Below are 26,851 nucleotides of genomic sequence, written 5' to 3' on the forward strand. Positions count from 1 at the left end.
TTCAGTCAAAAACACAACATTCAATAGTGGAACCGAACCAGCGACATTTTAGAAAATCATCATTGTTGATAGAAGTGGCAACCTATTTTTTTACTCGGGGGGCACCCGATCCTCACACAAACGCAAGCCTCGTACCTGGGACAAAAATGAAACAGAGTCATTGACAGCTTTGATTCTCCAGCAACCAAATGAACTCCCTATCTCCATCGCGAGACAATTTGCTTGCTTAGGTGATGGAACCATCCGAGAAATAGGTGCAATAACATCAAAAATTAAAAAACTTTTAAAAAAAAACACCCCACAGCTCCGTCCAACATAAACATTCAACAAGCCTCCCCATCAGAAAAAGCTATACAATAGTACACAGAAACAACAAACGATGTTCCTATATATCGATGTTATAAATGTGGACGTTTAATGTTTTTTTCCCAGTTAGGTCGAAAAGGGCGTAGGTCGGCACTTGGGAGGTCTAGAAGCAATGAGATACACGAAAACTGTGTTTGCACTTCATGCGATCGTAGAAGGCAAGAACATGGTGCACTGCTCATCCAATTGAATTCCATAGGATTTAACCTCCCCTTGGCTACAGTAGAGAAGCTAAATCATTTAGAAAGCCGCCTTGTAAGTCCTAGACTACCTTTCACCAAAATTAGGGAGCTTACATATGATGGTCAATTTGGCTTGCGAGGTAGCGTTGTTAATGTTTTGGCATCCTTGGGGAAAACACAATAAATATTGCCAAGGTTTATTCATGATGAAGCCTCGATAATAGTGGACATTAAGTGTCGTCTACAGTACAATCATTGCTACCTTTCCGGGGTTGTTCGACCATTGCTTACAATGAAAGCCACTGCTCAACTATTGCAAACATCTTTATACAAGAACGAAATATTACTCTGAACAACGAGTGGGTAAGCCATTTCTATAGTCTTTATTGTCCTTTGCCTGATGATTTTGCCGACGACAATCAACCATCAGAAGAAGATGATCTAGCTACAGATGTCATGCTCCATGGAATTGAATCATCACAACAAGTAGTAGATCACAACGACAAAATCTTCTTTGTAGCTCCTGCCGAGGGAAATAATCCTTTGAGTATTTTCAAAGATAAATATTCTGAAGAACTTAGTTTCCCTACTATTTTCTATGGTGAGCCCTGTAAATACCATACACTTGCTAAGCATAAATATCAGCACGTGGCCCAATGGGAGCTTATGCATAGTGATAGAAGGTTCTCACTAAATTTAGAGAATCTTTTTTTTCAAAACAGTCAAAGTCATGACTCAAAAAAGGATCCATTTGGATACGTATGCACAAAGGCAAGCTAACAATACACTAGTGGCCGCACAGGTTGTTGGAGATACTAACATTGAGAAGGTCTTGTCTTCCTAACTTGGATATGGTGACTTTGAGGCATTGCGAACATCACCTGACTACAAAGAGAAACTAAAAAAAAACGCCTTTGCTATGATTAGACAACTTGGACCACCAACATTCTTCATCACATTTTCTGCGGGGCTGAGAAACGTTGGAAGCCCTTGATTATAGCACTTACTAAGCTCAACCCCATCACGCGTGTAAGCACACAGACAGAAGCTTCATACAGACAAGATTTGGTCCGAGCCGATCCTGTAACAACAGCTCGCTTTTACTTGAACCGATTTAACGGGATGAAGAAATTACTAACCAAGGATATAACCATATTAGGAAAACTCAAAGATTACTTTTTTGTAACCGAGTTTCAGAGCCGAGGTAGCGAGCATGATCATGGGCTCCTATGCATAGAAAATGCTCCTATCTATGGGAAAGAACCCAACGAAGATGTTGTGGATTTCATTGATAAGTACATAACAACTGACTCCATGCTCCTTCTTGTAGATTTACAAGAAATTCAAACACACAACCATAGGAAGACTTGCTTCAAAAAACACAAGGGATGCCGCTTTGACTTTCCTCGCTACCCAATGCCTTTTACTATGATTTTAGAACCCTACCGTTCTCCAGATAACAATATCCAATACAAAAGAAAGAAACACAAACAAATCAAAGATAATATGCTACTACTAGATTATAAAGCGAATATTACATTCGAACAGTGGCTCCTATCTATGGACCTTCGATTTGACGATTACATCGAAGCTATATCATCCACAATCTCATGCCCAACACTTTTGTTGAAAAGAAATATCAAAGATATTTACAAAAATAACTTCAATCCAACTATGGGATGCGAATTCAGATATACAATACATTTTAAATGCACACGGAGCAGCTACCTATTGCACCTCATATATAACAAAATTTGATAACACACTCATCAAAGCAATCAAAGAACAATTTGACTCTTGCATTGAAAACAATGCAACTACATACGATAGACTTTGAAAAATAGGAAACACAATACTAAACACACAGCAAATAAGCTCACAACAAGCAGTATATATTGCACTTTCCCTACCTCTCTACAACGCAACTCGAGAATTTATGTTCATAAACACAAACCCTCCCCACGAGAGAACAATGCTTCTCAAGCGAAAACACCTCCTACAAAACATAGACCCGACCAGCACAAAAATCTTTTACGAGTCAAGCATAGACAAATACTGTACACGTCCGGCCCAGCTCAATGCCATATTCTACGGACTTCTACGTTTCTATAACCACATATCACATTCCAACCCAACAACGACAAAAGCTTTGCTAATGGCATACACAAGCAAGGCTGCCTTTAACATTGGTGGAACCACTATCCACTCAGCCCTCCACTTGCCACTGCTCACATCATCTAACACTTCCCTATCACCTGAGAGACTGAATGAGCTACGACTGCTTTATCGCGACCTACAGCTAGCCGTTTTCGATGAAGTCTCCTTGATTGGAACTAGCATCTTCGCTATGGCAGACTCTCGCCTGCGTGCAATAAAAAACAACTACGACCTTCCATTGGTGGCGTAGATGTTGTCTTATGTGGCGATCTTTGTCAAGCGAGTCCTGTGCGCGACTCTTGGATTTTCTCCAGAAAACATCAATTGCTCGAAGCTATCTCACCCTCTTTCTGGCATGACCGCATAAAGTCTTATGAGTTAACAAGCACCTTGAGACAAACTAACAAGACATTCATCGACATACTCAACAGGACACGCGTTTCAAAGCACACCAGCGAAGACATTTTGTACCTCAATACACATTACATGCACGCAGTACCTCATCCAGCCATCGTCTCCCACTTTTACTATGCAAATAAAGATAAAGGCCTACACAACCAACATATTTTCAACACTACCATAGGGACACCACTATTTATTGAAGCACAAGACACAAGGGCAAAAAATTGTAGCAAAACTATTCAAATACCAATAGATCCAAAATTGACAGCAGGTCTTCACAAAAAACTTCACTTGAAACCAAGACTAATTGTAGAACTTTGTGCTGGAAATATTGACATTCTCGATGGTCTAGTCAATGGAGCCGACGGTATATTAAAAGCGATAACATAAACCTCCACGACACAAACCATCTGGATTCACTTTCAAATCACTAAAGTAGGCCAAAAAACTAGGTATGAAAACCATCAACTATACATTGCATCAATAGATAGGCAATGGACACCAATCCAAAAAATAACGCGTGAGTTTCAAATAGGAAAGAACTTCCTGAACACTATTACTAGAACACAATTCCCAATTCAACCTAAAGCTGCTAGAACCATACACCGTGCACAAGGCTTGACGCTAGACACCTTGGCTTTCGATCCAACCAGCATTCGAAGTCACGGCCTTGTGTACACTGCCCTCTCCCGCGTAAGAGATCCCAACAACTTTTACCTCCTAGCAGAATTAACTTCCAACCATATTAAAGTATACCAAACAGTTCTAACTCAGTTACACCGCCTCAAAACACATGCCACTTGGCAACCTGCACAGCTTAACCTCCACTCTTTGCCCGACAATCACTTGATAATACAATCTCTTAACATTGTGTCCCTAAAGAAACACCACAAAAACCTTATTCATGATAATAGCTTAATGGCCTTCCACATTCTTTGTCTCCAAGAAACAAAACTACGACATCCCAACACAATGGCCATATACGATTACACACACACACTCAAACAATTGGCCTCATGAGAGTATCCCTCTTCACATCAAATAAAAACATACATTTACAACTCCACAACATCATTTCAAGTTACCCAACTGCTTGGTTTCTATCGATCATGCCCATCTGGGCGGATGCCCACGTTGCAATGCTCGGTGCCCCCCACTTTGGAAAAAAAACATACCTGCATGCATCGGGGACAGAGTCGTCCACGCCAGCAGAGCGGAAGCTGAGGGAGGGGGGTCCCTCAGCTGCTGCCCATGCATCCGCCGAAGCCTTCGTCTCATGGCTCCCCGTCATTTGCTCGCAACCTTGCCGTTTTCCTAGTATCGACTCACAAGACAGGATTTTGCTTCAACCAACTAATTAACGCAGAGGAGGAGAACGACAACGTTTTCCACTCAAGACCGCAGTCCATTTGAAAGGAAAGGAAATGGGTCAAGCGCGGATCTTAAAACACAGCGAAGAAAGGAGAGTGATCCATTTGAAGGGAAAGGAAATGGGTCAAGCACAGGGAGCTTGAATCACAGACATAGAAAGAAGGGTGCTGGACAATGGGTGGTGAAGAAGACTCCTCTGCTCTTGTTACCGTGGCGGATGAGAGAGCCCCTTTGCTATCGCAGACTGCCTTTGACCCTTCTATGCAGCAGCGGTGGACTGAACTTGAAACTGTTCACCTTATTTCTGCCTATCAAGAGAAGTGGTACTTGCTCAAGAGGGGACAACTAAAGGCTAGGCACTGGGAGGAAGTGGCCAATAATGTCTTCTTGCGTGGTGGCAGTAGCAAGCCCAGCAAATCTTCTGTCCAATGCCGCCACAAGGTTGAAAAGCTGAGGAAAAAGTATAGGGAGGAGAAGCAATTAGAAGAGCAAAGAGGGCCTGGTTCCTCATCTTGGCCCTTTTTTGATTACATGGATGCCATGGAGCGTGGTAAACCTATAAGCAAGATAAAGTTCCCTGCGACATTGGGTGGTGTTGGTGCTGTTACTTCTGGCAATGGCAATTCCAATCGGGGTAGCCACTCTCGATCAAAATTGCAGGACGGTGGTGACAAGGATTATGAGCCTCCCTTGAGTATGAACAAGGAGAGTCGTGATGCTAGTCCTCTGAGAAAGAGGGGGTCTGTGCGGGTTAAAGGGGGTTCAACTCAGCATCCTGAACGCACATACATTGAATCCCCTCGAGTCACCCTCCGCCCAAAGATTCGTAAGAGCTATGCCATGGATGATGATCACATCAGCATGGATGAAAAATCAACCTTCCCTGGTGTTAATCATTCGTTCTCAAAGCGAATGAAGACTGAGCTTGCCTCAATTGTCTGTTCTCTGGGAGAAGGATTTCTCAGAATTGAGCAGATGAAGCTTGAGATGCAACGGGACAATGAACGACTGAGAGCAGAGGTAGAGTTCAGGCGCATTCGCATGCTCTTGGATTCACAAAGGCAAATAGCAGAAATGTTTACAAAGGCACTAACTGGTAAGAAGGGTGTCAAGAAGCGACAGCTACAAGAGTTGTGAGACCGCTATGAAGGCACATCATAAAAAATCCAGAAGAGGTCAGTGCCTAATTCTGTCTGGAATTTTGTTCTAACGGTGATACTTGTTGGTTATTCAGACAAGCTTCAAAGTATGATGGTTGCAGGCCCAGCCTGATCATATTTAGATCGAGTAGTGTTTCTTTCTCAGAGCTACAGCTGCAAATTTCAGAACAAATCATGCATGTTGTTGAGACCTTCATTTATATGAAAGAATATGAGTACACAGTTCTGCAGTCTATCTTTACTTGTTTATTGCCTCTAAAGTACCTTGTAGAAGACAGAGTTATGACAGATAGTCACTGAAGTTTTTTCTCGATTATTTTTATCACATATGTCCAACAAACTTTGTTGCTATCAAGATTTCGATAAAGTTTTAAAATTTGGTGGGATGATTTTTCTTTCCAACACAAAGCAAGCTTATTAATGTTTTTGACTTCTGGGTTTTTGGTCTACTAAGCTTCATTGCTTTTTAAGGTTTTTTGACTTAGCAAGTACTAATTTGGTGTGTTCACGCCAGAAATATTCTTGGAGGCACTTATTAGAGTATGCACCGCTCTGCTTCTTCACTGTATCTGGTCTTGGCTGGCCATTTTGGCCAGCCGTCTCATCTATATCCGACCGCCCACTAGGGCTTATTATTTTCTGGGGCGCCCTCCCATTATTTTGGGTCATGGGGTTTTTGGTAGGTGTTGCCCGACCTAGCCCCTGCACTAGTAAATAGGTAGGGGCAGTATGCACCCTACACACACATTGTATCTGTGCCCTTCTGGGCTCTTTGTGGTCTATGCAGTTTTTTTTCGGGGGGGAGGGGGAGGGGGGGATTGAGTAGCCTCTCTCTCTCTCTCTCTCATTCTCTCTCATGACCACCCTTAGGTTTTGTTTTACTTCCTTTTCCATCTTGACGGACCCTCAATCCTTAACTGACATGTATCTAATGCTCTCACTTAGTGGAACTCGTTGTAATGTTTTGTCTCTGGTCCCATGGGTCATATCTGACCTTCGCGGACGATAATTCATGTATCTATCTATCTATCTATCTCCACTCTCACGCTTCTATTAGAGTTTTATCTCGTGTTCGGTGGTGCTCCAATATCTCCCAGGAGCAGATTAGGGAGTGAGGGTTGTTTTGTGGCTATGCCCGACCGTGTTTGAGGTAGACATACCTTTTTTGGCGATAGGCTGGCATGAGACAAGACTCCTGTTCCCAGGTGTTCTCAAGGTCAGAGTCTTTGTATTCTGCAGATTATCACGTTAGGTCACCTTGTGGTGGCATAATTTGTGCTATTTGGCATAGTTAATCTAGGTGTCCGTTTGAATTATCGTAATGTGGTATTTTTCCAATCTCCTTGATTTATTGGGTCGTGGGGTTTTTCCGATGTGGGTTGGGCATACCCCCTCTCTTGTATATTCCAATATTGCAAGAGAGTTTACCAGCATTTTGGGATAGTTCTCTCTCTCTCTCTCTCTCTCTCTCTCCAACATTTTCTCTCCCCTCTCTAACGTTTTCTCTACGCACTCTCTCTAGCTTTTTGTAGTTCCAACGTTTTGTCTCATTGTGATCTCACTCTCTCCTGTACAGTTATTGTAGGACACCTCGAGGCTGTTCTAGGACCTTGCAGAGGGCTGCCCTCTTTCGGAGGCTAATTTGGAGTCGTTCCTTGTGGTAGATTGGAGATTTGGTGTCTGCTTGTGATTGAGAGAATGAGACTTGATCGTCATGCAACTCACCTCTCCATTGCTCCTTTGACATGGTACTAGAACCACAGCGTGCGCTCGAGTCGGATAGGTGATTTGTGCGTGTTTTCGGTGCTTATTTTCACGACATAGAGGAGCATACGGTTGTTGTTGCCTTTCACTATGTTGGGGCTGATTTGGAGCGATTTGGAGAACCCTCTTCAATTCAATCGGTCCTAGCCTATTCACATGCCCAAGTTCTCGTCAATCATGATTAAGGAGTGTACGAGGAAGTTACAGATGAAGGAACCAAGTGCGACGAGGATTGGGGAGGTTGGTCGCAGTTCTACTCCGTTGTTGGAGACCAACGTGCCAAGATTCCTACTCTATCCACCTTTCCTACGGATTGACAATTGAATGGCGAGAACTATGCGATTTGGAGAGCAATGATGACAGCGGTCTTCGACTCATATGAGCTTGGAAGCTTTGTCAGTAGCGATCCCACAAAGTAGTGATGTGGCAACCATTGTAGACAAAGGGGGCACTGAAGACAAAGCGGGTTATGACTTTAAAATTCTAACCTTGGCCAAACTTAGAAGACATGGCGAAGAGGCCTAAAATCTAGAACCCTATCAACTTGCAGTTTATGGCTAAGGGGCCTAAAACCCTAAAAGAAGATGAAGACCTCCAATTTTGCATAAATTGTTGACGTGGCCATGCTGTAAGGACACCCCCGTGTTTTACGGAACTGCTGACATGGCATGTATAGATAGCCCGTGAATTGTGGAAGCAGCCCTCTGGGTGTATGCTTTTACAGAAGATGTCTTTGGAGCATTGCTTTTTATGCGTTTGCTTTTAGAGGCCAAGGGCCTTCAAATCTGTAAGGTGAGTTCTCTCTCTGGCATTCCACATTGCAGGGAAGCAGAGCAGAGCCCAGAAACTTGTACCGTGTTGAAGCAATAGAAAGAAATACTGGAAGGGGCACCAGGGTTTTGGGGCCAGTGCTCCCTAGGAGTGGAACTTCGCCATTCTGTGTCTCGCGTGGATTCTCTCTTTTTCTCTGTTCAGTTGTTTTGAAGTGCTAAAAGTCTATGTCAATTTGTTCTTTTTAATCAGCACGGGGTGGATTCTCTCTCTCTTTCTTTGTTCAATTGTTTTGAAGTGCTAAACGGTCTGTGCCAGTTTGTTCTCTTCAATTGGCACAGGGTGCCCTCCCGTTCCAATGGTATCAAAGCTTCAAGTGTGTGCTTTTGTAAAAGCATACGGCCCCTTCAAGAACATAAAAAGCAAGATGGCGCTTCTTGATTCTACAAAGTACTTGTAGTTCCTTCTTGATGAACTTCGCAACATCCTCTCGAGGCATCTCAGCAGAACCTTCCAATTTTGCAGAGCTTTCAGTAGATTCCGAACTACATGTTGCCGCCTCTGTTGCCTCAGGTTGTTCCTCTGCCTCTGACACGAGAAAGTACGAGGGCTTCCTCTCAACAACCTACACAGTTCTCTATTATGATCGAAGGAGTTTTCAGACACATGGTGCAACCATCTGACTTCTTTTCGGTGCGACCGCCTCTGTCACGGCCATTGCCGCCACCTCCCTCACCGCCACTTGGGTATAATGGTTGGAGCCCGCATGCCTACCCCTATTGGATTTGCACCTCATCAGCCCAAGGACTTCAAGGATGGCGGATCTACAATAAACTTTTTCACCTTTTTGGGAGTGAAAGATAGAAAGAAAGCCTTACAGTTTCTGCAGTAGTTTGACAATATTTTTGCAATGGGGAAGTACACTGAAGAATCAAAGATCTCTTGAGCCGCCGTTTTTCTCAAAGACAATACTATGCAATGGTGGAGTTTTATAGCTACCAAGTTGCACGCTCCAAGGACTTGGCAAGCTTTCGAGAATATTTTTGCTCGGAGTCACATGGCATTTCTCTTTGAAGTGCAGCTTTTGGCTCCGAGCAAGAATACTCATAGTCACATGACATCTCATGCCATGGAAGCCATGGAAGACCAAACCGCGGGGTCTGTCTTGCATACCTCGCGGATTTTATCCAATATCCTCACTGCTTATTAAGCTGACAACATTAACCTTTGGCATTCTGCTCAAGGCATCAAGCATTACATTTTGTTTTGGGCTTATGGATGATTTCTATGTCATACTCTGCGAGCTGATCCTGCCACCAGCTCTGCTTTTGTGAGAGCTTGAGCTGAGCGTGAAAATACTTAAGTGACACATTGTCAGTGTATATCTTCGTGTGCTTATCCAAAACATAATGATCTAAGCAATACACCACAACATACATTTCTTGCTCATGCGTAGCCCACCTCTTGTGGGGGGCGTTAGATATATAGGCTACATGCCTATTTTCTTGCTTTAGTACACCCCCCATTGTAACGCGGGATGCATCACTGTGTATTTTAAATGGTTTGCCGAATTCTGGCAGCTTCAATATTGGTAAGGCGCACATTACCTGTTTGACATGCTCAAAAGCCTTTTGAGCTTCATTTGTTCATTTGAATGCTTTGTTCCCTTTAATAGTGTTTGTGATGGGAGCCGTGATTTGAAAAAGTCCTCGATGGACTTGCGGCAGTACTGTGTAAAACCACAAATTCCCTGACCTGAGTGACAGTTCGTGGGGTTGGCGAATTTACCACGGCCTCAATTTTCTTTGGGTCTACCTGGGGACGTTCTGCAGTGACGAGGAAGCCCAAAAATTCGACCTCTTGCATTGCAAAGACGCATTTTTCAAGCTTGGCATACCATTTGCTTCCCGCAACCTTTGCTGCAGGACTTGTCGGAAGATCACGTAAAACATGTGCAGCAAGTCTTGCGGAGGTTGTGGGAACGCAAATGGTATGCCAAGCGTGAAAAATTCGACCTTGCAGTGTGGGGGGGATTTTATAGAGGCCTTCAAGGTCATGAAAGCTGCCACTTTCTTGAAAGGCAATGCGCTTACATGGTGGACGACAGTGTTGATGCAAGGATAGGCACCCGCCACATGGGTATAGTTCAAGCAAATGTTTGCATCTGTGTGGCTGTGTCACGTGACACATCCAACCCTATGTGTCCGTGGACAAGCTACAACATGACCAGGGTTCAGTTCAGTCAAGTCAAGTCTAGATTAGAAGTGATCTGGCACTTTTGTGAGTCTATTCGTAGACCGTGCATGCCCAGTCACTTAGCATAGATGCATATCCTCTTGTTGCACACAGCATGATCATCAGTATTCCCATCAGAATCCATCAGATTCCATCAAGGGAATTTTCTAGTGCATTTAGCCTATTTTCCGTATTTTTCACTTATTATTTTTAAGTGACTTTCCAACAAAAGTAGGTAGGGCAATTTTGCTAAGTTAATATATAAGCAAACCCAAGTTAGCACTTTCTGGCAGAAGAGGCAGCAAGAGCACATGCTCAACAGGCACCTTCTCAGCAGAACCCAGCAAGAACCTTGGCGTTTTCCATTGCCGTCATCGCCAACACCCTCAAGCACCTAGCGTTTTTTGTCTTGACAGTTTCCGCATCGGCAGCAGTACCCAGATCCATGGCATTTCCATCCTTTCCATGATCGCCATCACCCTCAGCATCCCAGCGTTTGCAGATTCCCATGATCGCCATCAAATCCCAGTTTGGCTAGCGTTTTCCATTTCAGCCCATCAGCGTTTTTGGACTTCATCAAGCTAGCGTTTTTGCTAAGGACCTAAGTCAGCCAGCGTTAGTGGTTTTCAGCCATTGCCGCGTCAGAGAGGCAGCGTTTTCAGCCCTATGGAACAGCAGTAGAATCAGCCCAAGTTGGTTGCAGAAGAACCCCCAATTTCAGCCTCGAAAACGCAGCCAAAACAGTCATTTTCAGCCACCGAAACAATCCCGAATTTCAGCAGATAGAAGACCACAGATTTCAGCCCTAAAGTCGTCATCGTCATCAATGTCGTCGTCATCGGCATAGTCCAAGTTGCATCAGTCCATTGCATACGCATTGTACCACTTTGTGCAATCAAAAAGTAGAACACTCTCGCCGACGAGAGTGGGGCCTTCGGAGGAGGGTTTTACGTCTCTGGTGTCGTATCTCTCTTCTCTCTCTATCTCTCAGTCTCATACACTTGCACGCACATTGTCCATTCACTTTGTTGTGATCATAGCACTTTCCATTAAGAACGGAAGGCTCTCCCTTCCATAAGAACTAAAAGAAACCTTGAGCACAGTTCGGAGCACTCATCATGAGCAAAGCGCAAACAATCATTCCGCTGCACCTAACAGGTTGTCAAATGAATTTGAAGCCGATGTCATTACAGATTGGCACCAACTTACTGCGGTTACTTGCAAGAGCCTACACGAGTACAATCGGAGGTTCTGTAAAGCGTTGCTCTCAGTTACCTCCTACAGGTTTGTGCCACTTACAGAGTAGATTGAGAAGTATTGTTGTGGGCTGCCTAGAGGGCTTCGAGACTACTGTACAAAGAACAGAGTGGCTACCCTCACTCAGCTTATGGAAGTTGCCTACACTGGTCATGCCTTGCTGAAGGGAGAGGACAGTGGGTTTCTGGCAACGTGAAAGGGGGTCAACAAAAGAAAAATTCAGCAAAGAAGCCCGTTGTGAAAGTGACTCTTGAAGCGTCCCAGGGGTTAGGAAAGACAAGGAAAGCCAAGGACTCAGCGGAGACGGCTGAAGGACAGGCTAAGAAAAAGAAAAGGAAGCCTTTTGTGCTCAAGGCCTTCGAAGAGAAGGCTTTAATGGCTGAGAACAAATGTTTTATATACGAGCAGCCTGGTCATTCTGCTGCAGATTGTCCCCAGAGGAGGAGGCTAGCTGACTCAAAGGACAGAAAAGGGAAGAAGCCCAAACCCACGGTCGGGTTAGTGCCAGATATGGTGGGTGATAGGCCAAACTTAGATGCCAGTGAGTTGCGGAGAGCGTGGGTAAAGTGAGAGACCAGACAACACTTACCTTGTTTGATCCAGGTGCTAAAGCAAACTTTATCTCATGAGAGTTGGCCATCAAGTTGGGCATCAAAGATGAAGAGATGGGGTACACAACAGAGGCAGGGTTGGCATGTCTTGGCCACTCAGAGTGTGTTACGCCTACCATAGGAAAGTTGCGTCTACATATTCAGTTAGATGTGGACACAGAGGAATTTTATATCATGCCACTCGAATGGTGCGATGCGATGTTGGGAATCCCGTGGATGTTTTGTATACATGGAGTGTTGGATGTCTTCAACAAGATCACATCCTTGATGTAAAGCTTAAAGGGAAGTCTGTCCCTATTGTATCTGCTTCGGCTATTACTTCTGTGATTAAGAATCATCTTTTTGCGTACTTGATTTTTGCACGTGACGTTTCACATTTTTGTGAGAGTTTAGTGACTGTTTTTCTGATTCATTACTATCGCAATTGCCCCGTGAGAGGCCCGAAGATCATGCAATAGATTTGGTGCCAGGTTGTAGCCCACCAAATAGGCCTCTTGTGACAGACTTGGACACTCCAAGTAAGAATCAATCGCGAAAGCACCAAATAACCACTTCAAAACAATTCACAGATCACAATAGATTTGCATTGGCCCGGCGGAGTTCCGTGCCTAGAGATATTGGCCCCAAAGGCTGGCGCCCCTTTCGGTGTTTCTTTTTTTGTATTAGTCAGTTCAAAGTACAAGAGAGTGGGTCGGGATTCACTCTCAGACTCTGCGTCTAGATGCTCTGAGAAGTGAAGGCCCAAACCACTTATTTAAATGTTTACAAGGGATGCCAAAAGCAGAGCCCCAAAAGCTTCAAATTAAAAGCAACTGCTCTCTCTCTCTCTCTCTCTCTCTCTCTCTCTCTCTCTCTCTCTCACAGAGTCAAACTTGAAAGCAAAAGCATTCTCTCTCTCTTTCTCATTGCGTAGAGAAAAAGCAAGGAGTCCGTACGGCTGGCCGCAAAACGCGCCGCAAATCATGGAATCTGTACCAGCTGCCACGTGGCATTTGCCCGGCAAATTAGGGTTTTAGCCAGAAATTAGGGTTTGCAAAAAATAAGGGTTTTTGGCAGATTTTAGGGTTTGCAGGAATTTTAGGGTTTTTGGCATCCGTAGCCACGTCATCACTTTGTGACATACCCCCCTCTTGAAAGCATTGTAATCGACTGCGATTACGCCTGCAAAACCGACAAAAGCCATAAACCGTCTTAGCAGACTCTGATTGTTAGTACCTACGTACTAGGAACACACATCTAGCACATGTACCAAATCGACAGTCACATCACAGGACATCACATGACATTCAACATTCATTCGGATCTTAGAGCATGATTTATCGATAATGTAGCTAGCAATCACATCTAGGTCCAATCGGGACCTCATCGATGTCCGATTGACTAACCCCTATTGCAACCATGTCTATTCGAGATCAATCAGACCAAAATGCTGCAGTCATTTCGTCTATGAGTTCCTGCACTTAAGAGAAGTCAAGAACAAATCAGTATCATAATCAGGAATTTCATTTCATAAAGTCATCCAGCAGAATACTGTCAGCTCTCAGTATCCCTGAAGCTCAAAGAGACATCAGTGACTTTAGTATCAAAATCAAGGCATTTGTTGACAAAGGAGCGGAGTAACTCCCCTCCTGTGCATCCCACTGCACCAGATCTTCGGCCAAGCTGAATTTCCGGGTTCCGTTTGGAGCAGACTATGCTAAACCAAAACATCGAGGTAAAGTTTCACAATTTAGGAGTATCTACTAGGTCCTCCTCCTCCATCCACTTCACATCAAATGCAGGAAAGTTCTTGAACTTAAACAAGAACCGCCTTCGGACTTTACCTTTAGTTTTCGTATCCTTATGTGCCAAAATCTGTTCAGGAACAAAGATCTCCTCGTTTTCTTCCACTTCGGGTTGCTCATCAGGCTCCCCATCATCAGGCACATCACCTTTAAAAGGTTTCAAGAGACTCACATGGAATGCATTGTGAATCCTTCAAGTATCTGGCAGTTTCAATCGGAAGGAGACATCATTTATCTTTTCAGTGATCTGGAAAGGTCCGTAGTATTGCATACTAAGCTTTGGAAAAAGCCTCTCCTTTCCCTTTTTCTTTCGTAGGCGTGCCTTCTCAAAACGTAAGAGCATCCAATCATCCTTCTTCAATTTCATGTCGCAACGATGGCGATCTGCTGCCTTTTTCTGTCGTTCTTGAGACTCCTGCAAAGTCTCGCGAACCTTGGCAAAAGCTGTTCCAAATCTCGCGAATATTTATCCGCTTCAAATATCTAATCTTTTGTGCTTAGGAAGGATGAAACCTTTGCAGCACTTTCAACAATCTCAAATGGCGTCTTCCCCGTCAAAGAGTGTATCGTGTTATTGTAGGCAAATTCCACCAAAGGTAAGTTCTTTTCCCATTGAGTCTTCTGATCCGAGATACAAGACTTCAATAAATGTAAAACCACTGAATTGGCAATCTCAGATTGCCGGTCAGTCTGAAAGTGGAACGATGACGAGAACTGCAACCGCGTGCCAATGTTCTCCCAAATTGCCTTCCAAAACAAACTCATAAATCTGGGGTCTCTGTCGAAGACAATCGTGCCATGTTATCGGAAAATCATCGTGATCATTCTGTGTTCTCCGGAGATCAAAAATGAAATCCATTGCAATACTTTCCCAGCGGCAGGTGGGTATGGGTAAAGGCTGTAATAATCCCTGTGTCTTATGCCTGTCAAACTTGACCTTCTGGCATACTGCGCACAACTCTTCCACATCCTTTTTTTTTTTTCGAGAAAGAGATCCTTCTATTAGTTACTGAAACTGTCCATAGGGCTACAACCACCTCTTCAAGAGAGGGCTACAACAACCATGATGGGCCACTCTCCCAATGAAAAAACCAGCATATGTACAATAAGGCTAAATCAAGAAATGGGAGGAGGGAAAAGCCACACAGGTGGTCGTAATGCCATTGGAGTACTCCCTAGACCATGGTGTAAAACGGCCCAGGACGCCAGAGTCGAAGGGAAGCCTCTCTGCGCTCCCGCATGCGGTCGGAGCTGCCTTGTAGTCCCTCAAGCTGTCCTCTGAGAGTATGGATAAGCTCTAGCCAAAAATCGCGAACAGTCTCTGCTGGTGGCACAGGGCAAGCCTCAAAGATGCGGAAGCAACGGGCCTGCCAAATGAACCAGAGTGTCAGGTCACTGATGAGCTCCCAACACTCCTCTCTCTCACTGCACCACTCCTTTGGAGTAAGCTCTGTAGCAGGCTGGAGTATAGGTCGCCCCTCCTGCATCACTATCATCCTGCTGGTGGAAGATAGCTCAAACTGAAGTGCCGGGCCCGTGAGGGTGGACCAAGCCGCTGCTCCCCAAGTGTACCATCGAGCCGTGGATAGAGCAGGCATCAGCAGAAGAACTCGTAGCCACACCAGCAGAAGAACTCGTAGCCACACCTGCTGGGCCGAGGGACAGTCCCAAAGACAGTGACGTTGACTCTCCACACAAGCTGCACATGCGGCCGAGAGACCACTATGCACTAGCCAGCTCCCAACTGCTGTAGCTTTGTGTGTGACCAACCACTGAAACAAGGTGACTTGCCTCGGCTGTCTGGAGTCCCACAACCTCTCCCAGAAGACTGCCAAGAACTCAGCTGTGAGACCCTCCTCCTGCCAATGAGGTGTTGCAGCGGGGCGGACCTCTCTGTGTTGCTAGTATATGACGTCCGGGTCGAACAATGTACTGTGTACTGAAAGAAAGGGACTCTTGGGTCGTCTGTAGAAGAGAAGGGGTCCCTCCAGAGCCACTCACCAGGATTCCACTGTACTCGTGCCAATGGACAACACTCCCAAGCCCATAGCCTCCAGTGTCTAGTCTCAAGAGCTGCTGGGTCAGGATCTATGATACAAGTCCTCCCACAAATGCCCACTACTTGGATCCTCTGAAAACAGCACACTGCCACCTGCGGGGCCTCTACTGCAACTCGCTGTAGGCGTCCCCCACCCTGAAGCTTGAAGAAAAGGGATGGAACAGTCTCTGAGCAGGCCCCGACGAAGATGAGAACCTCCAGTTGTGTGAAGGCTCCCATCCACCTGGGCGCTAATGGCTCGAGAGGCGTGAACCACTCAGCTGGAACTGCCTCTTAAGATGTCCTGGCACATGCTCTGCACCCCTCTCATGCCTTGTAGGTGGAAACCTTGCACCTCCTCTGACAAGCCTGTGAACTCTAACCAGTCACCTAAAGAGCGCGCTGGACCCGCTGCCATGGGACCCCAGGAAACATGAGGCCGACTACCAACCAAGTGGCCTCGTTGAGTGCTAACCATGGGGTTCCAGACAAGGGGTTGCAGTAGGCGCTCCTCTGTGCAAATAGGCTGTCTCTGCTCCATGCCTCGCCGCAAGAGCTCCCAAGATCGAAGCAGTCTCACAGCGAAGCGGTCCTCCAGTCTCCTGCTCAAACCAACTCTGCGCATCTCTGTGAAGATCCATCTGGTCGAAGGTTGCCAGGGGCCTCCTGCCTGAGGCACCCTAGCATGAAGCCGCTGTAGCAAGAACTCCTTCCCTGGCTCCTCACTTGGAAGAAGTCCTCTGATGATGAACTTCCCAAGAAGGGCTCTGCTCTGCTGTGCTGTGCTGGGTCAATGATCCCAAGCCCTCCCTGTGAACAAGGAAGAGTGATGACCTGCCAAGCCACTTTGGCTCGGGCTATCTGAGTGTCACGTCCTGACCAAAGGAAGTTCCTGATCAGCCTCTCTACCTGGATGATACAAGAACTTGAGAAGATCCAACAAGAAGTGATGTACCACATAGTCGCCAACAACACCTGGTTGGCCACTTCTATGCCAGCCAAAGAAAGTCGTGCTGAGCTCCAATGTAACAACTTTCTCCTGATAGACAAGAGAAGGGGAGCAATCTGCTGCTTGGGAGACAAGTCCAAACCAACCTGACAGCCCAAGTACCGAACTGCAGTCCCTGGGGGAATCCACCGAAAACCCTCTCCTGGCATCCAATCGGGTACAGGAGCACTACCAACCGAGAAAGCCACTGTCTTTCTCCAGTTGATCAGTGTGCCCGATGCACAACAGAAGGTCTCAAGAGCCTGCTCACACCTGTGAAGGTTGGCCTCCTGGCCATCTAAGTACAAGGCTGAGTCGTCGGTAAACTCAGTGTCCAGAAGCTCATCTCCCCAAATAGGGAGTGCTAAGCCCCGTAGACCAACTTGCTGCGACACCAAAAACCTGCTCATCGCTTCCGCATAGAACAGAAAGAGGAAGGGGGCAAGAGGACAGCCCTGTTTGACCGAACGTGTGAGCATGAAGCGATCACCTCTACCTCCCGCCAAAAGTACCTGACTGTGAGCCTGTTTGTACAAAGCTGACACCCCTCTGATCCAAGCATCTAAGAAGCCCATCCTGCGTAGAGTGCCCTCTAGAAAGTCCCAGTCAACTCTGTCGTATGCCTTCTCAAAATCGAGAAGAAGAATCACTAGGTCCTCACCACGGAGCCGTGCCAGGGCAGAAGCCTCCCAAAAAGTAAAGATGTTGTATCAAGGATACTGCGTTCCTTGACAAAACCTGTCTGAGTCCCATGTATAAGGCTCTCTAGAAGTGGCTGAATCCTCAAACTCAGAGCCTTGGCAAGAATTTTGTAGGCTGAGTTGAGGATGGTGATGGGGCGCCACTGTCGAATCTCATCCAAGGAGCCACCCTCCTTGGGAATGAGGTAGATCAGGTCCTCACTCATGCTGTCAGGCATCACTCCTGTATGCAAAATGTATTGAAAAGCACTACAGAGATCTGGACCAAGCAGGTCCCAGTACTCCAAGAAAAAACTGGGAGTCAGCCTATCCTCACCTGGACAGCTACCACGGGGGAGGGCCTTAAGAGCCGTGTGCAGCTCCTCAAGCTGAAGCGGTAGCTCAAGCCTCTGACGCATCTCCTCAGTCACAAGACAAGGCATCTGTGCCCAAACCTGCTCTCTGCATGCATCCTGACGCTCTGATTGGGGCTCTGCAGACAATAACTCACGGTAAAAGTCAGTAGCAATTGCACGCATATCCTCGGGTTCAGAAGCAATTGACCCGTCGGGCCTCCTCAACTGTCGCATGCCGAGGTCCCACTGCCTCAAAGAAAGCACCCGTCACTCTGTCGCCCACGTGGGTCCACTGAGCTAACTGTCGGTGGAAAGCAAACTCACGTCGCCTCTCCTCTGTGCTAGTCTGCTGGAGCTGCTCCTCCAACCAAGGACTGTGTGGATGCTGCTCCTGCATCCTCTGTAGAGAAGTAATGCCCCGTCTGAGATGCTGCTCCTCCTCTCTCGTTGCAGCCCGGCGAGCCAGAGACTCATGGAGAAAAAAACGGCTAATCTGAGCTAGGCATGAGGCCTCTCTGTCAGCAGGAGAATCCTGCCTGTCCAAGCTCTCTGTCCGGAGAGCCTCTACCCGCTCTCTGAGTGTTGAGTCCAACAAGACCCTCTCTGGGATGCGAAGCATCGTGCTCCCACTCCTCTGCCTGTCTGCCACTGTGAGGATCACTGGTGCATGGTCCGAGAAGGAAGTCCCTGCCAGAATGCCCACTGTCCCTCCCAAGTCACTGAAATGGTCACTAGTGTAGAAGCGATCTATCCGCGATAGATTCACTTCTCCCACTTTGCGGGCCGAACGAGAGAAGGCAAGGTTGTCTGGGGGCCTCACAAAACCAGAGTGCTGCCAAACATCTGAGACCCTCAGAGTCATACAAAACCTCTCCCAAGCTGCCAGCTCAACTCCATGAACAGTAGCGTGGCTACCACCAATCCTGTTAGAAGGGTCCTCCAACATGATGAAGTCCCCTCCTATGCACTAGTGTTCTGCCTGCGGCAGAGACTCAACTATCTGTGACCAAAACTCTGCTCGAGCACTCGCCACATTGGGCGCATAGATGTTCAGGAAGCCCACTAGGCAACCCTGAACCTGCATAGTAATCCATTGATCCCTGCCTGGCACAATAATCCCTCTGCCCACAATGGCTTGCTGCAAAGAGTCCGCAATAGTCATACATACTTTACCTTGGATGCCTCCAGGTCTAAAAGCAGCTGACCAAAAAGTGTCATATCGTCCACGCAAGAGCTGACCACAACGTCTAATGCGGCTCTCACACAGATGGTGCTCCTGAAGCATAAGGAGATTAATCTCTCCTCCCACAAGGCAGCGCTGAAGCTCCTGACGCAGTCGGCCCCGCTGACGCTGAAACTGGGGCCCGCCTAGTCCCTGCACGTTCCATGAGACGATCCTCTTGGGGAGCGAGAGAGAATAGATGCTGTCGCAGCAGCTAGACGGGCTATCTTCGAGGCTGGCTTGGATGGGAAGTAATCTGCATCCAAACGACCTCTAGATAGGCGTGACTGCAACGAGTGCCTGGCCCAAGCCTAAGCAGAGCGAGCCGTACGTAAAGCAACCTCCTCTGTCCAGGAGTCCTCATGAATGTATACATAGCAAGGCAAGCACTGTGTATCGGCAAAGAAGTAAACCACAATGTGTCTACATCCTGCTGAATCTGGAGGTGTCACCGCAAACTTGGTCAATGGCCACAGAGTCTGAAGCATGTCTGTAACTCCTAGTTCTCCCATGTGGTGAGGGAACTCTAGGACCTGTGTGTGCAACCATCCCAACACCGAGTCGAGAGTCCACTCTGTCTGGTCCCTGCCGTAGAGGGGAAAGGAGAAGCCAACTGTTGAGTCCAAGGCCTCTGTCCCCCTAGCTGCAAGGAACAGAACATGGACCCTGAAGCAGGTTGCCTCATGGTCTGCTGAGGGTTGCCGAGAAAACGAGTGAAGTCGTAGTCGAAGAAATCCCATCGGCGCCGGATGTCAATGCTCGTCAGACCTCGAGGGATATCTGCAAGGGGGGACGTCTGCACGTGTAGAGGGGGCCGCAAGAAAGGCTGTCCCTCTCTCGCCAAGCGACTCGTGGCAAAGGCGCTGCCAAGAGATCTCCTAGCCGCGGAGAAGGCCCTGCCCCCTGGGACGACTGTGGAACTGAAGCGGGAGGGGGGGGGGAGGAGCAGGGGGGACCGGTGGAGAAGAGGGGCGGGGGGGAGCGGTAGAGATAGAGGGGCGGGAGGAAGAGGCGGGGGGGAGGATGAGGAAGAGGGGGGGAACTCTGAAGTTTGGAGGAGGAGGGGCTGTCGAGGGATAAGCTAGGGTGGGGGCTGGAGCAAGGACCTCATCCTGCTCAAGAGGACCAAACCGGTTCCCCGTGGGAACCCACTGCTGCTGAGTAGGCGCCTGAGGAACACTCTGAGTGCCAGGCTGTCGCAATGGCCCCTGTCGTCGACGACCACGGAGCTGCTGCTATCCCTCCTTCGCTGGAGCCTCAGGCTCAGAGGGTGGCTTTGCATGTGTGTGCTGTGTCTCTGTCTGTGTCTGTTGGCCAGCCCTTGTAGGCTGGGGCTGAGGCTGTGGTGTAGGTCGCAGCCTCCTCCGTGGACAGGCCTTCGCTAGATGGCCTATCTGTCGAGAAATGAAGCATTGGTTCGGGAGGCCCGAATATTCCACACTCTGTCTAAACCAACCCCCACTCACCCGAGGCAGTAGAATAACCTTCGGGAGCGTGTGAGTGTCTCTGACCAAAACGCGAACTAAGGAAATGCTAGCTGCCTTGGCAGCTACTGAGGTTGCCGTGCGAGGTGTCTCCAGGACAGTCCCAATGGCTGAGCCGATCCTGGACAAAAGAGGTAAGTACTCCCTCCGCAAACTCGGAAAGCAGACGGAGATGGGGATGTCTGCCTCCTCTACTAGAACATCCGAAGCAGGGTCGAAACCTTGTCCCCACTTTCGAAAGTGGGCTCGTGCTGCTCGGATGGTCAATGGACTCATGGCGATGACCTTGGACACCATCTCGGAGGTCTCAAACTCGATCTGATAGTAACCTCGTCCGAGTATCTGTACGTCCAAGATCTTGCCCACCTCTGCGAGAAGGCGGCCTGGAGAAGGTCATGCAGCTCTCCTCTGCTAGGTCAGGTGCCGAGAATCTTGCAGATGACAAAAGTCACCTGCAAGCGCTCTACCTCTGCGGCTAGGCTCGCTTGCTCTGTCGGCGAAAGAGCAAGTTGAATGGTGGGCTCAGCGGGGTCGGGTGAGGGGGCTTCGGACGAGTCCCTCTGTAGTTGGAGCCTCCATCTGTGTCTATTGCTGTGTCGAAGAAGCGGACGGTGAAGCGACTCTCCAGCCGAGCGCGCCGAGCACTGTCCAAAGAAACAATGCTACCAGAGCCAAGTGCAGGAGGCTTCGAGGAGAAGAAGGCGGGGGTTGGGGGGGGGGGGGAGATCGGATAAGGCGGGCATAGTGTGGGACCTCAAGAGGCAGGCAGCGGGCGGGCGGGGTGGGGGGGTTTTGAAAGGCAGTGCGAGAGGGGGGCAGTTGGCGGGCTGGGGGCAGCGGCGGATACGCGTAGCAGGGGGTCGGTGGACTGGGCTGCCGCGCGCAAGGGAAGGCGGGGGGCAGCCGGGGGGGTGTTCAACAGTGCCGAGCGTGGCTGTATGTTTGTATTTCTTATGCTCCCAAACCTTGTTCCTTTTTGAGTCTCGGCCAAAAGAAGTATCTCTCTACCCCCTTCATGGTGGTAGCAATGCCGTGGTGACCCGTAAAAGGTGGATAGTGGCATTCAGTTATAACCTTTTCCCTTAACAGCTGTGTAACGCACAACATAGTCTTTCTCATGAAGTAGCCTTTCCGAACTGAGTATCGAGCTACTGTCTCCCCATCCCGTATCCGTGTGAAAAATATCTGCAAAATCTGTATCTGTGGCATATCGATCGACCATATCCTTGAAGCTCCTATGATGTATTGCGGAAATAGCTAGAACCAACGGCTTCCGAGACAAAACATCTGCCACCACATTCTTCTGTCCCTGCACATGGACAATCTGGAAGTGAAACTGTGACAAGATGTTCGCCCACCGCATCTGCTTTTCTGAAAGCTGCTTCTGTGACAAGAAGTAGCGCAAACTCTGATGGTCTGTAAAGACAGTAAAATCCGCTCCGAGTAGGTAATGCCGCCATTGAGTAAGAGCAGGGATAATCACCAAAAGCTCTTTCTGTTGCTAATCGGACTATTTTCTTATTTTTAATGATTAATCTCTTTTTTAGGATATTTTATTATGTGCACTAAGAACTGTTAAAAGGTTGTAGCTACAGGAACTGCCATCAAGAACGGACAAACTCTGATGTGTCATTTGATGGGTGACGGTAAACATCGCGAAGGAGTTTCCGTAAGTTCGGTGGAAAGGGCCGGGTTACGGGTGCCCCTGATGCGTCACATGATGGGTGACGGGTGCATCAGTAAGGGGGCATCCCGTAGGCTAAGGAGGAAATCCTAACTGAGTAAGAAAATACGCGTAAGAACGCAAGCACAAGAATAAAGATGGGTTCAATGAAGCTTTTTACGAAAAGTAGGAACAGTCGCGGGAGGACAGATGTTTTCCCTCGAGGAGTTTGTGTCTGCATTGCATCTGTGTCGTGTCCTGCACCCGGGGATGCCTGGAATGTGTCCGTGTAGCATTATTTTAACTAACTGAGTGAGTTTTTAAAGTTTGAACAGGTTCACACTTTATTTTATAAAGTGGCTGGTCACTTTAAAGTGACCAGCCCTTTTATTAATAAAATAAAGCAAGCAAGGCCCTTAAAAAAAAAACCAACGCTAAAACCAAGGCAGGGGGCTGATTTGCGATCTCTCTCTCTCCTCTCTCTAGAAAACGCAATTTTCTCTCTCCTCTCTCTAGGAGCGCCAAGCTCTGCTTTTGGACCCCTATTCCTGCTGGGTGTCGGACCCTATAAAAGGGTAGCCAGCGTTTCAGTTTGGAGGAGCCGGAAGTAGGAGAAAAGCACCAGTGTTGGGATTTTGGAGCAGAGTCTGGCGGCGGAAACTGCAAGTATTCGCGTGACGACTGAGTACGGAGGTCGATTCTCCGAGCAAGAAGCGATAGGTATAAGGTGTTGGTACGCTTTGAGAATTGTTGCTTTGTGTGGTTTGTTTTGCAGGAATCTCCTGTGTCACGGGAAGGCCCTTCACGGGAAGTACGGCTTCACGCCTAAGTCCCTGACGGGAAAGCACGGGTTCGCGCCTAAGTCCCTTACGAGAAGGAACGGCCTTGTGCCCAAGCCCTTTACGGGAAAGCACGACCTTCGGGTCTAAGATTACAGAACGGAGGGGTTTACTCGGGTTCTCGTGCTTGTATAAGAATTCTCCTTGAATAAAAGAATACTCTTAACAGGGGGGGGGACCAGCCCATCTTCTGGTCCCCAATCCTGTGTCGATCTTCTCCCTTCTCTCATGTTTTCAAAGAATTATAATTTTCAGATTTTCTAAGTGCTCGTGTACGCTCCCGTTTTGTGACAGTGGTATCAGAGCTCGGACTCCTCTCTTCTCTGAAAAGAAGGACGATTCCGGGAAGAACCATGTCGAGCCAAGGGAGAAGCGTTGAAGAGGAGCTTCAACAAGTGCAAGCTCAGCTTGCGGAGTTGCAACAAATCTTACTGTTGCCAGACGTCCAAAAGCTTTTGGGCGGAATGAAGAAAACGAATGGAACTGATGCAGCCAAGCATCCAGACAACACTGTTGGCGTGAGACCACAGGAGGCAAGAGAAGAAGAACGTGTAGAGGTGCACAAAGGATCTTCAGATCGGAATGAACGGCCTACTTCAAGGAAAGGCTAGGAAAAAGCGCTCTCTTTGCTAGACGAGAGCAAGGACATCTCTATCTCATCTCCATCTTACTCTCCTGATTATACTTCTACTTCTCGATCATCTCGTCAAAAGAAGGAAGCAGCTACTACTGCCACTACCCTACATCAACCTAAAGATAAGCCTCGATTCAAGAAGCAAGGTCGCAAGTCTCAACATCGCATGAGAGTCTTCAAATCGGGCGACAAGGACATCAAGTTCGAAACCTACAATGGACGGAGAGACATCTCCAAAGCACTGTCCTTCATCAGACAGTTTGAAGTCGCCTTTACCAATGGGCACTTCACAGAAAAATCCAAATTATGCCATGTGGGGATGCACCTCAAGGAAACGGCAAGTAATTGGTGGTTAGCCAAGATTCTGGAAGGTTCTCAGGCCAGAACTTGGGAGAGCTTCAAATCTGAATTTTATGAACAATTTCTTCCACCTGACTTCGAGCAGGACATACGGAAGGAATGGGACTGGCTTGCCCAGAAGGAACATGAATGAGTAACGACTTATGTGGACTATTGGTCGATTCTTCTGAAGGTCACTCCCTTCATGAAGATTGCCGACGAGGAAAAGAAAAGAAAATTCGAAGCGGGTCTCCAACCGTAGCTTCGAAAGAGTATGAAGGTGTATCCGCATGATACTCTTCAAAGGATGATGGAGTCAGCAATCATTGCTGAGGATTTGCACTCAACTGGGACGCCCAGAAAGATGGAGCATAGCACTTACTGTGCAAGACAAAGAGGGGTCTATGATGACCAAGTGGGCCAAGGAAGAAAACGTCCTCCATCTAGAGACGATGATCATTCTAAAAAGCCAAAGGGCACTGGCAAGCGAACTAAGTATCTTTCTCCTTCTCAACTTCAAACTTTCAGAGAGGAAGGAAGATGCTTCTACTGTGGCGAGAAAGGACATATGAAACCGGATTGCCCGCTAAAGCAGCAACGGCAAGAGCAAGCCTCTACGAGGCAAGAGAAAGCAAGGAAGGAACCCGCACCACCAAGCTCGAACTCAATTCCAGATGTTCAAGGAAACACAGAAACGGAGAAAGGGAAGCATCAACTTTTGAGGGGCTGGGGGTCTTTGAACAACCAGCGAGTATTGATTCTTTATGATCCAGGATCCACGGATAACTTCATCTCCCTGGATACTGCAAAACGTTTGTGCCTTACACCGGCTCAACTTGGCACATCGGTTACATCAGGATCGGCATTCGAGGGGTTGACAACCAATGCAACTCCCATGCAAGGACAGCTCAATCTTCGGATTGGCGAGTACAAGGACCGCGAATCATTTTTGATGGCACCCATCGAGGGATGTGATATCATCTTGGGTATGCCATGGCACTTTCACATGACACCTATTCCCGATTATGTGGAAAAGACCCTCACTTTTGATCATGGGGGTAAGAAAATAAAGATTTGAGCTGATGCAGGAGATTGGCAATTCCCAATTGTAAGCCATATCTCCATTAAGAAAGAAATGAAGAAGTGTGTTTCTGCTTACTTGATTTTTGCACAGGATAAAACTAGTAGGGACTCTCTCTCTAGTCTGGAAATTAAGCGTCTTCAATTTATTGAAAAGTACAAGGATTGTTTCATAGAAACACTTCCTGACAAACTCCCTCCGGTACGCCCGGAAGATCACCGCATAGATCTCATACCGGGTAGCTCGCCTCCCAATCAACCCCCTTATCGGGTGAGTCTTGCTTAGCAAGAGGAAATTTTGAAGCAAGTCAACGAGCTTCTAGAGAAAGGGTTAGTACGGCTCAGTGCTTCACCCTACTGCTCTCCAGTTCTACTGGTGCAGAAGAAAGATGGCACTTTTCGAATGTGCATAGACTATCGGTCTTTAAACAAGATCACAATCAAGAATCGCTTTCCAATCCCTCGGATTGATGATATACTTGATAAGTTGCAGGGTGCAAGTGTCTTTAGTCGCATAGACTTAAAGAGTGGGTATCATCAGATACGGATCGCCTCTGAGGATGTCCATAAGACTGCTTTCCGCACAACCTTTGGACTATATGAATTTTTGGTAATGCCTTTCGGCTTGACCAATGCTCCTGCGACGTTCAATCGCATGATGGACCGCATTTTCAGCCCGTATCGAGCTTTTACGGGAGTATTCTTTGACGACATACTCATCTTCTCTAAGTCAGAAGAGGAACATCGGAAGCACTTGGACTTAGTGTTTCAAGAATTGCGAAAGCATGAGTTGCATGTAAATGCAAAGAAGAGCGAGTTCTTTCTCTCAGAGATACACTATCTCGGCCATATAGGCTCTCACAATCAAGTGAGTATGGATCCTGCCAAGATCCGAGTGGTAGAAGATTGGCCTATTCCCACTACGGTACATGATGTACGTAGTTTCCTGGGATTATGTTCATATTATCAAAGGTTTGTTCGAGGATTTGCTCATGTAGCAGGACCACTTCATGATTTGACAAAGAAGAAGATTCCTTTCAGATGGGGATCGAGACATCAAGGAGCTTTTGATCGGCTCAAGTACTTGCTAAGCCATGGACCTATTTTGATAGTGCATAACTTAAGGAAACCATTTGAGGTTCACTGCGATGCTTCAGGCGATTTCATCGGAGCAGTGTTAAACCAAGAAGGCCATGCAGTGGCATACGAAAGCAGACGGCTTAAGGATGCAGAGTTGCATGCATCAATCTACGAAAAGGAACTCTCGGTTGTGATTCACGCCTTATCCAACTGGAAGCACTATCTTCTAGGAGCGGATTTTGTGATCAAGACTGATCACCAGAGTTTGCGGTATTTTCTTACGCAAAGGAAACTATCTGAGAAGCAGATGAGATGGGCAAACTTTTTGTCTATGTTTCACTTCTAGATCCTTCACACGGCTGGGAGTAAGAATGTAGTCGCAGACGCA

General features: G+C 47.2%; 1 protein-coding gene across 2 annotated transcripts in view; it reads left to right on the forward strand.

The window, feature by feature from the left end:
• The first annotated feature begins 4,235 nt into the window (after window positions 1–4,235).
• LOC147422629 (uncharacterized) overlaps window positions 4,236–26,851 on the forward strand; it is a 94,198-nt gene continuing 71,582 nt past the window's right edge. For both annotated transcript variants that reach the window (XM_086503721.1, XM_086503722.1), the window contains exon 1: window positions 4,236–5,653. In XM_086503721.1, coding sequence (XP_086359847.1) covers window positions 4,653–5,615 — 963 coding nt within the window. In that variant the 5' untranslated portion in view covers window positions 4,236–4,652 and the 3' untranslated portion in view covers window positions 5,616–5,653. The remainder of the gene's footprint in view (window positions 5,654–26,851) is intronic.

The sequence above is a fragment of the Adiantum capillus-veneris genome, chromosome 27 (assembly GCF_014529385.1).
Source record: "Adiantum capillus-veneris isolate H3 chromosome 27, ASM1452938v2, whole genome shotgun sequence".
In the NCBI taxonomy this organism is placed as follows: Eukaryota; Viridiplantae; Streptophyta; class Polypodiopsida; order Polypodiales; family Pteridaceae; genus Adiantum; species Adiantum capillus-veneris.